Raw genomic sequence first — 13,942 nt, 5'->3', positions numbered from 1 at the left:
CATTTTATCTAGTCAACTGCATTTTTTTTTTCCTTGTTAGGAAAAAAAATTAACTTCATCATTGATTTGCAAAAAATAGAAATGATTTCAATTGTTTCAAGTTTGTTGAGATAATAGGATACACTTACCATGTTGTAAGTATTATACAATAAATTTAGGATATTATAATATAAATTTTAGCTATTGAATTTAAATTATTAACCAAATAAAAGTATACTTAAATACTAAATTTGAACAAAATCAAACAAGAAATGAAATTAGTCTTGTAAGAATTGAGATATTTAGGACTACTTTAGTTGAGGGATGTGTGTGTGTGAATGTGTGTGTATGTTTACCGTAGCTATGGTAGTCCCTAAACCACACTTCATATAATGCAGTTACAGATCAAGGTATCTAATAAATGATTAAAAATTTGCTGTATGAAAAGTGTCAGTTTGTGCTTTTTATTCCCATGAAAAATATTTGTAGTTAAATAGTAAATTGATAGTAGGGTGCTGAGTGGCTCTTCATCTGTTATCAGTGGTAACAGACTGAAAATTACACTTAAATACTTTCTCTTGGTTTTTCTTAGAATTTCACTGTAAGGGTCTCAAAAAGCAGTCACTTACAAGCTATATTCTGTATTTACCACTAGAGAGCAGCACAGAGTTATTAATGTTCCTTGACAGTATCTGGTCAAGTTCAAAGGAAGAAAACAGCTAAAACAGAGAAAGGTGGAGACGGTAACATAAAAGGCTTGCGATGCTTACACTTATTGTTTTTTCCTGTCTCATTCACATTTTATCTTTTTATATTTTTTAACTTCTTTAAAAATTTTTTTTTTATGTTTTCTTAACATATAATGTATTATTAGCCCTAAGGGTACAGGTCTGTGAATCGCCAGGTTTACACACTTCACAGCACTCACCATAGCACATATCTTCCCCAGTGTCCATAACCCAACCACCCTCTCCCTCCCCCGCTCCCCCTGGCAAATCTCAGATTGTTTTGTGAGATTAAGAGTCTCTTATGGTTTGTCTCCCTCCAGATCCCATCTTGTTTCATTTATTCCTTTCTTATCCCCCAAGCTCCCCCACGTTGTCTCTCAACTTTCTCATATTAGGGAGATCATATGATAATTGTCTTTCTCTGATGGACTTACTTCACTCAGCATAATACCTTCTAGTTCCATCCACGTCCTCGCAAATGGCAAGATTTCTTTTCTTTTGATGGCTGCATAGTATTCCATTGTATATATCTATTACCTCTTCTTTATCCATTCATCTGCTGATGGACATCTAGGTTCTTTCCGTAGTTTGGCTATTGTGAACATTGCTAGTATAAACATTCAGGAACACGTGCCCCTTCGGATGACTACATTTGTATCTTTTTTTTTTTTAAGATTTTATTTATTTATTTGGAGGAGGAAGAGAGGAGGAAGCAGGCTCCCTGCTGAGCAGAGAGCCTGATGCGGGGCTTGATCCCAGGACCCTGGGATCATGACCTGAGCCGAAGGCAGAGGCTTTAACCCACTGAGCCACCCAGATGCCCCACTATCTTCGTATCTTTATTTATTTATTTATTTTTTTAAAGATTTATTTATTTATTTGACAGAGAGAGATCACAAATAGGCAGAGAGGCAGGCAGAGAGAGAGGAGGAAGCAGGCTCCCTGCTGAGCAGAGAGCCCAATGTGGGACTCGATCCCAGGACCCCAAGATCATGACCTGAGCCGAAGGCAGCGGCTTAACCCACTGAGCCACCCAGGCGCCCCTATCTTCGTATCTTTAGCATAAATACCCAGTAGTGCGATTGCTGGGTTGTAGGGTAGCTCTATTTTCAACTTTTTGAGGAACCTCCATGCTGTTTTCCAAAGTGGTTGCACCAGCTTCCATTCCCACCAACAGTATGGGAGGGTTCCCCTTTCTCCGCAACCTCTCCAGCATCTATCATTCCCTGACTTGTTAATTTGAGCCATTCTGACTGGTGTGAGGTGGTATCTCACTGTGGTTTTGATTTGCATTTCCCTGATGCCGAGCAATGTTGAGCATTTTTTCGTGTGTCTGTTGGTCATCTCGATGTCTTCTTTGCAGAAATGCCTGTTTATGTCCTCTGCCCATTTCTTGATTGGATTATTTGTTCTTTGGGTGTTGAGTTTGATAAGTTCTTTATAGATTTTGGATACTAGCCCTTTATTGATATGTCATTTGCAATTCTCCCATTCTGTCAGTTGTCTTTTGGTTTTGTTAACTGTTTCTTTTGCTGTGCAAAAGCTTTTGATCTTGATGAAATCCCAGTAGTTCATTTTTGCCCTTGCTTCCCTTGCCTTTGATGATGTTCCTACGAAGAAGTTGCTGCGGCTGAGGTCGAAGAGGTTGCTGCCTGTGTTCTCCTCAAGGATTTTGATGGATTCCTTTTTCACATTGAGGTCCTTCATCCATTTTGAGTTTTGTTTTCATGTGCAGTGTGAGGAAATGGTCCAGTTTCATTTTTCTGCATGGGGCTGTCCAATTTTCCCAAAACTATTTGTTGAAGATACTTTTTTCCATTGGATTTTTTTCCTGCTTTGTCAAAGATTACTTGACTATAGAGTTGAGGATTCATTTCTGGGCTCTCTATTCTGTTCCATTGATCTGTGTGTCTATTTTTGTGCCAGTCCCATACTGTCTTGATGATGACAGCTTTGTAATAGAGCTTGAAGTCTGGAATTGCAATGCCACCAACTTTGGCTTTCTTTTTCAACATTCCTCTGGCTATTTGGGGTCTTTTCTGTTTCTATATAAATTTTAGGATTATTTGTTCCATTTCTTTGAGAAAATTGATGGTATTTTGATAGGGATTGCATTAAATGTGTAGATTGCTTTAGGTAGCATAGACATTTCCACAATATTTGTTCTTCCAATCCATGAGCATGAAACATTTTTCCATTTCTTGGTGTCTTCCTGAATTTCTTTCATGAGTACTTTATAGTTTTCTGAGTACAGATTCTTTGCCTCTTTGGTTAGGTTTATTCCTAGGTATCTTATGGTTTGGGGTGCATTTATAAATGGGATTGACTTTTTAATTTCTCCTTTTTCTGTCTTGTTGTTGGTGTATAGAAATGCAACTGACTTCTGTGCATTGATTTTATATCCTGACACTTTACTGAATTCCTGTACAAGTTCTAGGAGACTTACACTTATTTTTGTGTACTTCCTCAAGATGGAGAGTTATGTGCACATTATTCTGCAAATGCAAACTGATGCAACTTTATTTTTAAATGTTGTTATTAATAATAATAGCATTTACTATTACTATAATAGTAAATAATAGCATTTACTGTACATATACTTCTAAATGCAATTTTATTTTTAAATGTTATTAATAATAATAGCATTTACTATTACTATAATAGTAATATAGCATTTACTATACTATACTATAATAGCATTTACTTTACATATGCTTCTAAATACTGTTAGGCATGTTAATAATATTCTAATCTGCACAAAATTTCTGCAGTAATAGATGTATTCATAAAATAGGAAACACAGGCTCATGAGATTATCTTTATTAAGTTGCAAAACTGAGCAACTTATATATTTTTATATTTTATACTTTATACTATACTTTTTAAAATATTTTATACTTTTTTATATTTTTAGATTATATACTTTTATATTTATATTTTTTAAATGCATGTGACTGCTTTTGCTTGCTTTAATTTCATTTTAATATGATATTGTTTCAGAGCTAATAATATATGCAGTCCCCAGTCTTATAGATGGATTATATAACATTTATATTCCCAAACTTCACATATTAAGGGGGCTGTTGGAACTCAGAAGGATAAACATATGTGAAAGTTTCCCAATGGCAGAAACATAACAAAACAAAACAAAAAACAATACTGGTTCAGTAACCAAAACACCATGTTTCTTTGAAAAACATATTCAGAGTTAAAACTTGGGGCATCTTGACATGTTTTTTTCCAGTTGAAATGGAAGGAAAGATTCTTCCAGCGCTTAGTGTTAGAGGAAGCCTATAGAATGAGAACAAATGTGCCTGATACTGAGTTAAGGAACTATGAAAACTTCCACCCCACCAGTCAGTCCCTTATCAGTCTGAAGTCCTCAGTGTTCAATCCCAAACCTTTGGGCTGAGACACTCCTTTGAGCTTAATTCCCACATATCCAATTGCTTGGTCAGCATTTCCATTTGGACCTCCTTAAGACATCTCAAATTCACTGTATCTGAGGCAAGACTCATAAAAGTCACACCACATCCTCGTCTGCCCATCTTTTCCCAAGCAGAGCTTTTCTTCTGTTCCCAGTCTTGGTGAGTGATACCTACCAGGTGCATAAAGTCAGAAAACCTGAAAGCAGCCTAACTACTTCCTCACCCTTAATACCCATACCCAGTTGATTAGCATGTGCTGTTGCCTTTTTCTACTCTATAAATATCTCTTAACCCCATCAGTCTCCTCGACCTCCACCATCATCACATAGTTTATCAGACCCCACAATAGCTTTGCCTGCTCTCGTGCACCACACCTATCCCCCTCCCCACCACCAGCCTATCATATTAATACTCAGTTGCCTGCAGGGCTCTGTATAATGTGACTTCTGCCCTGTAATTCTCTGACTCTCCATCTTTACGCTTCCAGAATGGTATTCTTTCAGTTCCTGAAAACTCTTTTTCATTTGCAGTTCCCTCTGACTGAGAACACACTCATGGCACCACTACTATGACTTCCAAATATCTATTGAAAGACTAATTCCTAAGGAATGTGTTCTCTGTGCCCTTCAGTATATTTTATCTTTTTTTTTTTGTTTTTTAAGATCTCATTTATTCATTTGAGAGAAAGAGGACAAGCAGGCGGGGAGAGGCAGGAGAGGGAGAAGCAGACCCCGCTCTGAGCAGGGAGCCAGACACAGGGTTCAATCCCAGGACTCTGAAATCATGACCTGAGCCGAAGACAAACGCTTAAATGACTAGGCCACCCAGGCACTCCTGTGCCCCCAGTTTATTCCAGATCTTTTCTCCTATATGTGCTCCTAGATCCTGTCCCTTTTCTTTGTATCACCTGTCTCAGTTTATAAACATGCATCCATATCTGTGGTGGTTTTATCGTCTGTCTGAACGAGTACAAAAAGTCTTGTTCATAATATCGATCATCTCCAGTATGATGCCAGGCACGTACTAATTGCTCAGTTAATATTTATGAATGAATGACCCCTTAGGCATTCGGTCATGTTTCTGAAAGTTACTAATCTTGTTTGCTATTCCACTGCCACCATCTGGTTCCATACCAAGTACCTCTCTTCCCTGGCCCTTTGTGTCAGATTCTGAACACGAAATGTCTTTGAAGTTTTCAAATGTTTTTGTTTGTTTCTTTGTTTCCTGCTATTAGTGTAAGGAAAGTAGGCAGTAATCAAAAGCTTTTCCTCAAACCTGATACTACATTTTATATTTCATTTAACTGATTCTAAGACATATAATAAAACACAAACAAGCTTTATGAGATGAGTCTTAACAATCAGTTTCATTTTCTTCTTTTAGCATTTTCTTATTTTAGTGCTACATAAAATAATGGCATATTTTATAAGTATCACTTTAAATTTTATAAATTCAGGACTTTTGGGGGCAGTTAGACTCTACAGATAAAGACAATGATCATACCGCTTGTAGATACTAATGGTTAGTCATTGTTCACAAAGGGTTGAAGTAAGGCATCTTTATCTTTCAGAAGAAGTCTGGTCTCAGAATATGCTGAGCATATCTCTGGAAGCCTCTGGATGACCCAGTGTAAAGAAACCAGTCCCATTGTTGGGAGCTGAAAGAAGGAGTAGCCGCCAAGAGCATTCACTTTACAAGTCACTCTCTTCTCTCCTTTGCCATTATTACTTCTGTCAGAGCCACCTTAATTTCCTCAGACTGTTTCCTGCCCCTGATCAGCTGATTGTGGACTTACTCTGGACCCGGCACTATGCTACGGGAAAAACTCATGAAAAGGACATGGTTCTGGCCAACTGAAATAATCAGTGCTGTTATTTTGGAAGTGGGTGGATTAATGTGCTCTAACGGGAGAAAAAAAGATAGGTAAACAGATAGGGACAGTACAAAGTAAATGTAATAATAGAGGTAAGTTGAAATTGCTTTTGAAACAGAGAGAGAGGAACAATTCAGTATTTCCAGGCAGTGGGGCAAACTTAACGCAGAGAAAATGTTTGTGTTTGGCTGTGAAGTTTAAGTGCGAGTTTATCAGAGAAATGGCAGGGTTGATGGTGGCATTCTAGACAGGAATTAGGATGTGTAAAAGCATTAAGGTTCTAAAGACCATGGCTGGTTTGAAGAACATTTTTTGAGACTCGAATGAAAAATTTATGTGTTGAGGAGGGAAGTGAGGCTTTTTTCAGGAAGGCTGAAAAAGTTGGTTGCAGCTAGCTTGTTGTGCAGGGTTTGCAAAGTTAAGGAATTTCAACTTTTCTTACCCATGGACAGCCATTAAAGGTTTTTGCTGTTTTTTAAGAGAAGGAGGCGGGTAGGGGCAGGGGGAGAGAGAGAATCTTAAGCAGGCTCCACACCCAGCAGGGAGCATGATCTCAGGATCCTGAGGTCATGACTTGAGTCAAAATCAAGAGCTGGACACTTGACTGATCTACCTCGGCATCCTTAAAGGTTCTTAATTTGAGGAATAACAGGACTAAATTTGCTATCAACGTGAGAATTACAGCAGACACGGAGTTTTGATTCAACTCACTTTTATTTAACACCTACAGTGTGCTAGGATTTTATGTATGTTATTTAATTACTAATAGCAACCTTGCGTGACAGCTATTTATCTCCACTTTACAGCTAGGAAAATCAAGTCTCAGATTATGCAATTTGCCTAAGTGCAGATTAATAACTGGCAGACTATAGAAGTTGACAGATTCTGAAAGTGTGGGAAAGGAACCAGAAGTCTTGCAGGAGCATTCCTTAGTATTTAGGACTAAGGAGTTAGTTAAATCAGAGTCAGTCCGTGTCCATGGTACGGTACTATAGTAACATGTTATTTAGAAAACTATATAATGGTCATTATAAGTGAACAGCGCAGGTAGTTTTCAACGGAAACATGGACGTGGTCATGAGTACTTTATTACTTTTTTAACGCTTTTGTAGATGTTGATGGGAAAGAACGCAGGCCCTCACCTGTGGAAGGAGGGCATGTGAAAGTTGTACAGTTGCTCAGTAACTGCTGTATCCAAACCCAGACAGTATGGAAGAAGACTCAGCGTGTCCCCAAAGTTAGTATCTTCACATATACATTCATCCAACTGGGGCAGGGCTCACTGGTTTGAATGCCAGACTCTAACAGAAATAGCTTTGCTTGAGTTTGCAGGTTCTGACTTTTAAACAGGTTCAGAAATTCACACGATCAGCTAAGATCTTGTTCTAGGAGGCAAAGAAGAAAAAAAAAAAAAGAAAACACCACTGTAAATACTTTTTAGGAAGAAAAAATATATATGAACACCAGAAGCCACCATCAGAAAGCATTATTCTTCCTTTCTTCTCTGACCCTTGTCCTGCTGGACATCAGTGTGCTATAATATAAGATACATGTTGTGTTCATGAGAGCTTTTCCTGCTGTGTTGCTAATACGTCTGAAAGGAGGATGTAGGAGATAGTAGGTCTGCCGAAATCCTGTTGCCTACCTCTGTTTTCTGTAGTCTTTTTCTCTGCAACCCTGATAGCAGCTGTGGTATGTATGAGAGGCATGGACACAGGAGCCACCTCCAACAGTTTTGAATGTTGTTCTGTAGATGAGACTGTGTGACTCCCCCAGCCCCTTTCCTCTTCCTCTGTTTGTTTACGAACATCTAGCTAGCAAGTTGTAGAGCTCAAGTTTGTATTGGGTCTGTCTGGCTGCCAAACCTTGTGTTCTTTCCACATCTGTCCACTGCCTTCTGAAGTCTCCTACCATTTGAAAAAATTGTCACCTGACAATATTTACTGTTTTTACTGTCTGCCACCCCGATTCTAAAAAATCCTTTCTTTCCTTGTCAATGGCCTTTGTATGCTTTGCTCCAGTGAAACAGGGCTTTCTTCATTTTCTCCACTTTTTCTCCTAGGCTTTGTGATAAAAGTCAATAGTAGTATAGCCATTAAATTTCAGCTGTAATCTACTTTATTAAACTGATTCTAGTTAGGATCCTTTGTAGATTCCAAATAGGCTAGAGCTGGATTTAATAATTGCATTTTTTTAAATTTGACTCATTTGTTAATATACTTATTTTAAAATTAGATTAAAAATTTCTCCATTTGACTCTTATTTCCAAGACCAGTTTTGGAATATAGAACCAAACATGATTCAGCCTAATTAATTTCGGGCAGATATTATGAGCTCTTTTTATTTTGGGAGATGGAGAATCTCTTTTTTATTTTATTTTATTTTATTTTATTTATTTTTTTAAGTATACTCCATGCCCTCTATAGGACTTGAACGCACAACCCTGAGATCAAGAGTTGTGTGCTCTACCAACTGAGCCAACCAGGTGCCCCCTTTTCATTTTTATAATGTGATACTTGACACATGTAAATGAAGCATAATAATAGAATGAACACCTATGAATCTGCTTAGCGTTCACCGCTTGATTTAAAAAGTGGAAAATCTCAAGTGCTACTGAGGCATTCCTGAGCACATTCCCCGCATTCCCCACCCTTCCTCCTGGAAATAAGCACTCTGGGATTTTGTTCATTCTTCCCGATTATTAGCCTTAGCCTTTTGCCTGTGGCAAAAGAAACAGGTTGTTTCTCTTGTTTACTGCCATTTCATCTTAACCTTGAGTTAACCATCCCGAAGGTAAAATTTCACATATTAAATTGCAAGCTAATGTATGTGAGTGTCTAAGTATGTCTTGGTAGAGTTGATTTAAATGCATACGTAACCGAACTCTGTACTAAGGTTTGGGCCTAAGCAGTACAGAACTGTGTTTACACAATTTTACAAAATTAGCTCTTTGATTTCACTGAACATGTAGGATCCTTATGGTGGGCGCTCTCTCCATACTGCTTAGTCTTTTCCAGCATTACGATTGCGTTTTACTCCTCATACATTAACCAGTGGAAGGGAAAAAATACAGCCTATTATGTAGCAAAATATAGTGAATATAGCAATTGTGTTGTGTTCTCTCACTTTCCTAGTTATATTTATAAAATACAAATTTCTAAATTTGATGTATTTTAAAATCGTTTCCTTTTTCAGCTTAATTTTTAAAATAATGTTTGTAATTTAGACGGGTCATAGAGTCATTGTGCATTTAGTTCATAGTTTCTTTTACATAGTGTAAAGTTTCTCCGGCGAGATAAACACAACACCAGGCAAAGTGGGTGCAAGGCAAGATTTATTAAAAACACTCTCCGGCAAAGTTTCAGGGCTCAGGAGAAGGGGAGCCAGGAAAGTTGTGCCGGGAGGAGATGGGCACCTTTGGGTGAGGTTCTATGACTCTGGAAAACAGAGTGGCGGAAGGTCGCGCCCAAGGCAGGGAGAAGGGGGCTTTTAAGGGGCCTCGAGGGGAGTTCGGGGGTCTTTTGGCAAGTTTCCCTTATTTGGATATTTCGCCTGCTCGTCGGGGTCCCATTGGTCCACTGCAGCCCGGGGCGAGGCGTCTCAAATTCCCGCTTCTCAGGGTCCCATTGGTCCATGGGAGCCGGGGCTGGGAGGGTTTTCAGATTCCTGCTTGGGTCTTTGTTCTCCTGTCTGAGCCCAGGTTTTGTGGCCTGGACTTTCGCCATCTTAAGTAGCCCTTTCTTTCTGCCAGCCCAACACATAGCATTTGAAATAACATGTTTCCATGAAGTTTTTTTGATTAATATTTTATATTTATTTATATATCTTCCTGTGTACTCCGTATTCAGTGTTGAGAGATAGCAGTAAGTATGTTTTTATTTCTATTTAAGATTTGTTTATTTATTGGAGAGAGAAAGAGAGCGGGGAGGGGCAGAGGGAAGTCTTAAGAGAGGGACAAGCAGACTCCCCACTGAACAGGGAGCCTGACAGGGGGCTCATTCCCAGAACCCTGAGATTATGACCTGAGACAAAGGCAAACACTTAACCAGTTGAGCCACCCAGGCACTGTAGTACCAACCTTTTAAAATGAGTCTTTTCCTGGTGTACCTGGCTATGTCTTCATGTGTGTCTTCAGGATTCCTTAGTGTGCAAATTCAGCTCACATATACAGGAACTGTTCCATTTCATTCCATATGTAAGCAAACCAGGCTTTAGTTAAAACTTTATGCTAGTGAGGTTTTTTTGTCTAAGATTTTCTTTTTACTCCTTTTTAAAAAGACTGTTCACTAAATTTTTTTTTTTTGGTTTAGTTGCATCAGTTATTTTTTTTTTAAACACCATCATTATTAATTTTTTTATATTTATTACTACTTTTGTTAGGATGGACGTTTGAAGCCAGGAGATCAACTTGTCTCAATAAACAAGGAATCTATGATTGGTGTATCCTTTGAAGAAGCAAAAAGCATAATTACCAGAGCCAAGTTGAGGTAACTATCCTATTCATAAAATAGAATAAGTTAGTTAGCGTGTCTTCTCAAAAACAGTAACTTCAGAGGTTTAAATAGTTTAGATCCTAAAAGAGCATGCATGTGAGCCGGGTAGGGGAGGGCAGAGGAAGAGAGAGAATCTCAAGCAGACTCCTCACTGAGCAGCAAAACCCAACATGGGGCTTGATCTCACAACTCTGAGATTGTGACCTGAGCTGAAATCAAGAGTCGGCCACTTTAACTGACCACCTAGGCACCCCCAAAACAAGCATATTTTAATAATAATTGAAGCATTATCTTAAAATTCAGCTGTACTGTATCTACACAATATCCATAAAGTGATTTCTTTTTAATGCTAGGTCAGAATCTGTTTGGGAGATAACGTTCATAAGACAAAAATCTGATGGCAGTCATCCAGGAAATCCATCTTGTACATCTCTTTTACAAGCTTCCGGAGAATATGGACCTCAAGTCTCAACATTTAGCCTTCTTCCATCTCCCCCTGAAACACTAATTCCAAAGACCTCATCTACTCCCCAAACTACAGATACCATTTTACCTTCTTTTAGGATAAATCAGGTAATCTTACATTTCTCTGTATATATGCAGTCCATAAATCCCCTGTATGTTTTTATGTTTGTTATATGCAATAGAATTTTAATTTTGTTAGTGTAGTTGTTTTAAACAGATTTATATTTCCTTGAAAGTTCTTTCCTTTTTTTTTCTGTTTAATATTTTTATACTGTATCAATAATATAATTTTTCAAGTCAGTGTGTCTTTTGTCCGGAAAGTCAGGATTGGCCTCGAAGAGATATGTCTAGTTGTCATTCAAAACTATGTTAGGAATGTCATATTTATTTTCAGAAAATCTCTAATATGGTTTAATTTATTCTTATTTCTGTTCCCTGCCTGACTGAAGACAGTCAGTCTTCCTTCTTGTTCCTTAGCTTTTTTTTCCTGCACAATGAGGCTAATCCTAATTACCCAGTGTAGGTGGCTATGGTTCCCTCACGTGTGCATGCTAATACCTAGTTCACCCCAGTAGACTCACCCAAAAGAGGGAGTTTCTACATCAGAATCAACAATTGATTACTAATTGCAACGGGGCCCTAAAAAAATCAAAGTTATAAAATAGAGCATGTACTCTTAAAATATATGTGAGCTATAAAACAAAATAGGAAACTCAGGTAGGCTTTCAGTCAATGGAATAAAATTTGTCAAAGGCATTTTCAGTTTCGGGAACCTGCTAGTAAGATACAGAGTGTAAGATTTTCTGTCAGCCCCTTATACTTTTTTATTTGGGGTTATAATAACTTTTCAAAGATAAGGTGCATGGCCTTATATTTTGTTGTCCTTGGACATGGTAGAGCTGAAAGCAGTTGTTCTTTAATTCTGAAGTGCTTTGCTTGGAGATAAATATAACAAAATTTTAGAGATCTCATTTTTTTGGATTACTGCTTTAATCTCTTAAACCATTCTTTTTATGTTAACGTGAGCTTCTAGTCTGGTCTTTGACCTACTTTAGAAAATGACATTTTATGTTCTTCCTTTTCTTTCATAGATGAAAACTGGATACAAGAAAACAGAACAGACTCCAATTACTTCTTCGGGAAACAGCCCTACGGATATGTCTAATACAGGTAAATGCACATTTAATTCCTCTTTATTATTATTTCTTTCAATTACTCTTTCTCAATGAGGAGTACATAATGTGACTTAATAGACTTTAAAGAAGAGTGCATTATGCCTTTTTTCCTTCAGTGAATAAAAGAGCAAAATGAATGCATTGTGCAATGGTCCCTGTTAGATTAGATCTTTTATTAGAAATTTTCCTGAACAAAGGGTTGAAATTTTAAGATGCATTATCATAACGGTGTCTGTGAAGCTGTAGTAATCAATGAACTGTTGAAATCAAATAATGTAAACTCTTCTTTAAATCAAGATTAGGTTGCCTTGTCCTTTTAGGGAAATACTGGTGAGGTTCATTAAATGCACCTTTCAGAGAAATTATAGATGGGAGCATAGCTTAAGAAATGAAATATGTTTTTGGTTTTTTTAAGAAGAGATTGTATAGATGTAAATTAATAAGAACATCAGTATTATGAATTGAATATTATTAGTTATAATTACCATGAAATGATTTACTGAATTTTTAAAACAATAAAATGTTAATTCTGTGAGCCACCCATAAGAAAAATTGCTTTTTATCAAACTGTGAAGTATCTATTTGTAGCTCCAATATCAAGAAAAAAACTTTCCCTTTAAATTATGTCCAAAAATTAAGTACAACAACAATCAAAAACCAATGCTTAAGGAAAGAAAGAGTTAATTACATATGTCTAAAAATTCCAATGTAAGTTGTTACCTGTATATCTTAATTTTTAATAGCATTAGTCTAGATCAGAATTGCAAAATAAGGACAAATTAGCATAAAGTACATGGTATCTTCGTCCATTTGGGCTGCTGTGACAAAATACCACAGACTGGGTAGCTTATAAACAACAGACATGTATTTCTAACAGTTCTGGTGGCTGGAAATCCAGGATCATGGTGCTAGCATGGTCCCAGGGAGAGCCTTTTTCAGGTTGCAGACTTCCCATTGTATCCTCACATGGAGATCTGTGGGGTCTCTTCAGTCACAATACTAATCCCATTCAGGAGAGCTTCACCCTCATGACCTCAGCCCCCCCCAAAGGCCCCATCTCCGAATACCATCACCTTGGGGGTTAGGATTTTGACATAGGCATTTCGGGAGGACACAGACTTTCAGACCACAGCACACAGGCACCACACTTAGTGGGAATTTATAGCGGATTCCACAGTTTTTTCCTCTGATTTGGAGACCAGTATTTACCAGTGGGTTGGTAGCAATCTCTAGCCATAAATTAAATGCCCTTTTACTTAGAGGGATTCCTTGACTCTTAGAAATCTTATTAGTATTCTTTTTTTTTTTAAAGATTTTATTTATTTATTTGACAGACAGAGGTCACAAGTAGGCAGAAGCGCAAGCAGAGAGAGAGGAGGAATCAGGCTCCCTGCTGAGCAGAGAACCCAATGCAGGGCTTCATCCCAGGACCCCAGGATCATGACCTGAGCTGAAGGCAGAGGCTTTAACCCACTGAGCCACCCAGGAGCCCCAGTATTATCCCTTTTATGGAATTAATTTCCATTCTCTTGATGTATTGTTTTTATTTTAAACTGTGAACATATGTGAAGAAGAAAAAAAATATAGATGAAAGAAGTGAACAATGGTGAGGATACATTTATGTGACATGATTTTAATTTTGAAAGTCATTGGACTGCTCATTGCCTCTATCAGTCTTTTATTTATTCAAGAACCACTTACCGAGCAGGTCAGATATGTAGAAAACATAGTTCAGGAGGAATTATGAAGGAATTAGGATGTTTTCCATGAGATACTTAAGAGTCTATGGTGAAATAAAACA

The 13,942-nt window shown here is 37.6% G+C and overlaps 1 protein-coding gene across 4 annotated transcripts in view; it reads left to right on the top strand.

Annotated features, from left to right (window-relative positions):
* Positions 1 to 13,942, top strand: part of STXBP4 (syntaxin binding protein 4) — a 164,853-nt gene that overhangs the window by 18,326 nt on the left and 132,585 nt on the right. For all 4 annotated transcript variants that reach the window (XM_082707693.1, XM_082707694.1, XM_082707695.1 and 1 more), the window contains 3 exons: positions 10,389 to 10,495; positions 10,855 to 11,074; positions 12,058 to 12,136. In XM_082707693.1, coding sequence (XP_082563819.1) covers positions 10,389 to 10,495; positions 10,855 to 11,074; positions 12,058 to 12,136 — 406 coding nt within the window. The remainder of the gene's footprint in view (positions 1 to 10,388; positions 10,496 to 10,854; positions 11,075 to 12,057; positions 12,137 to 13,942) is intronic.

Source organism: Mustela nivalis (genome assembly GCF_964662115.1).
Source record: "Mustela nivalis genome assembly, chromosome: 17".
Lineage (NCBI taxonomy): Eukaryota > Metazoa > Chordata > Mammalia > Carnivora > Mustelidae > Mustela > Mustela nivalis.
The sequence above is the reverse complement of the archived record's forward strand: the minus strand, read 5'-3'. Positions and strand labels throughout refer to the sequence as shown.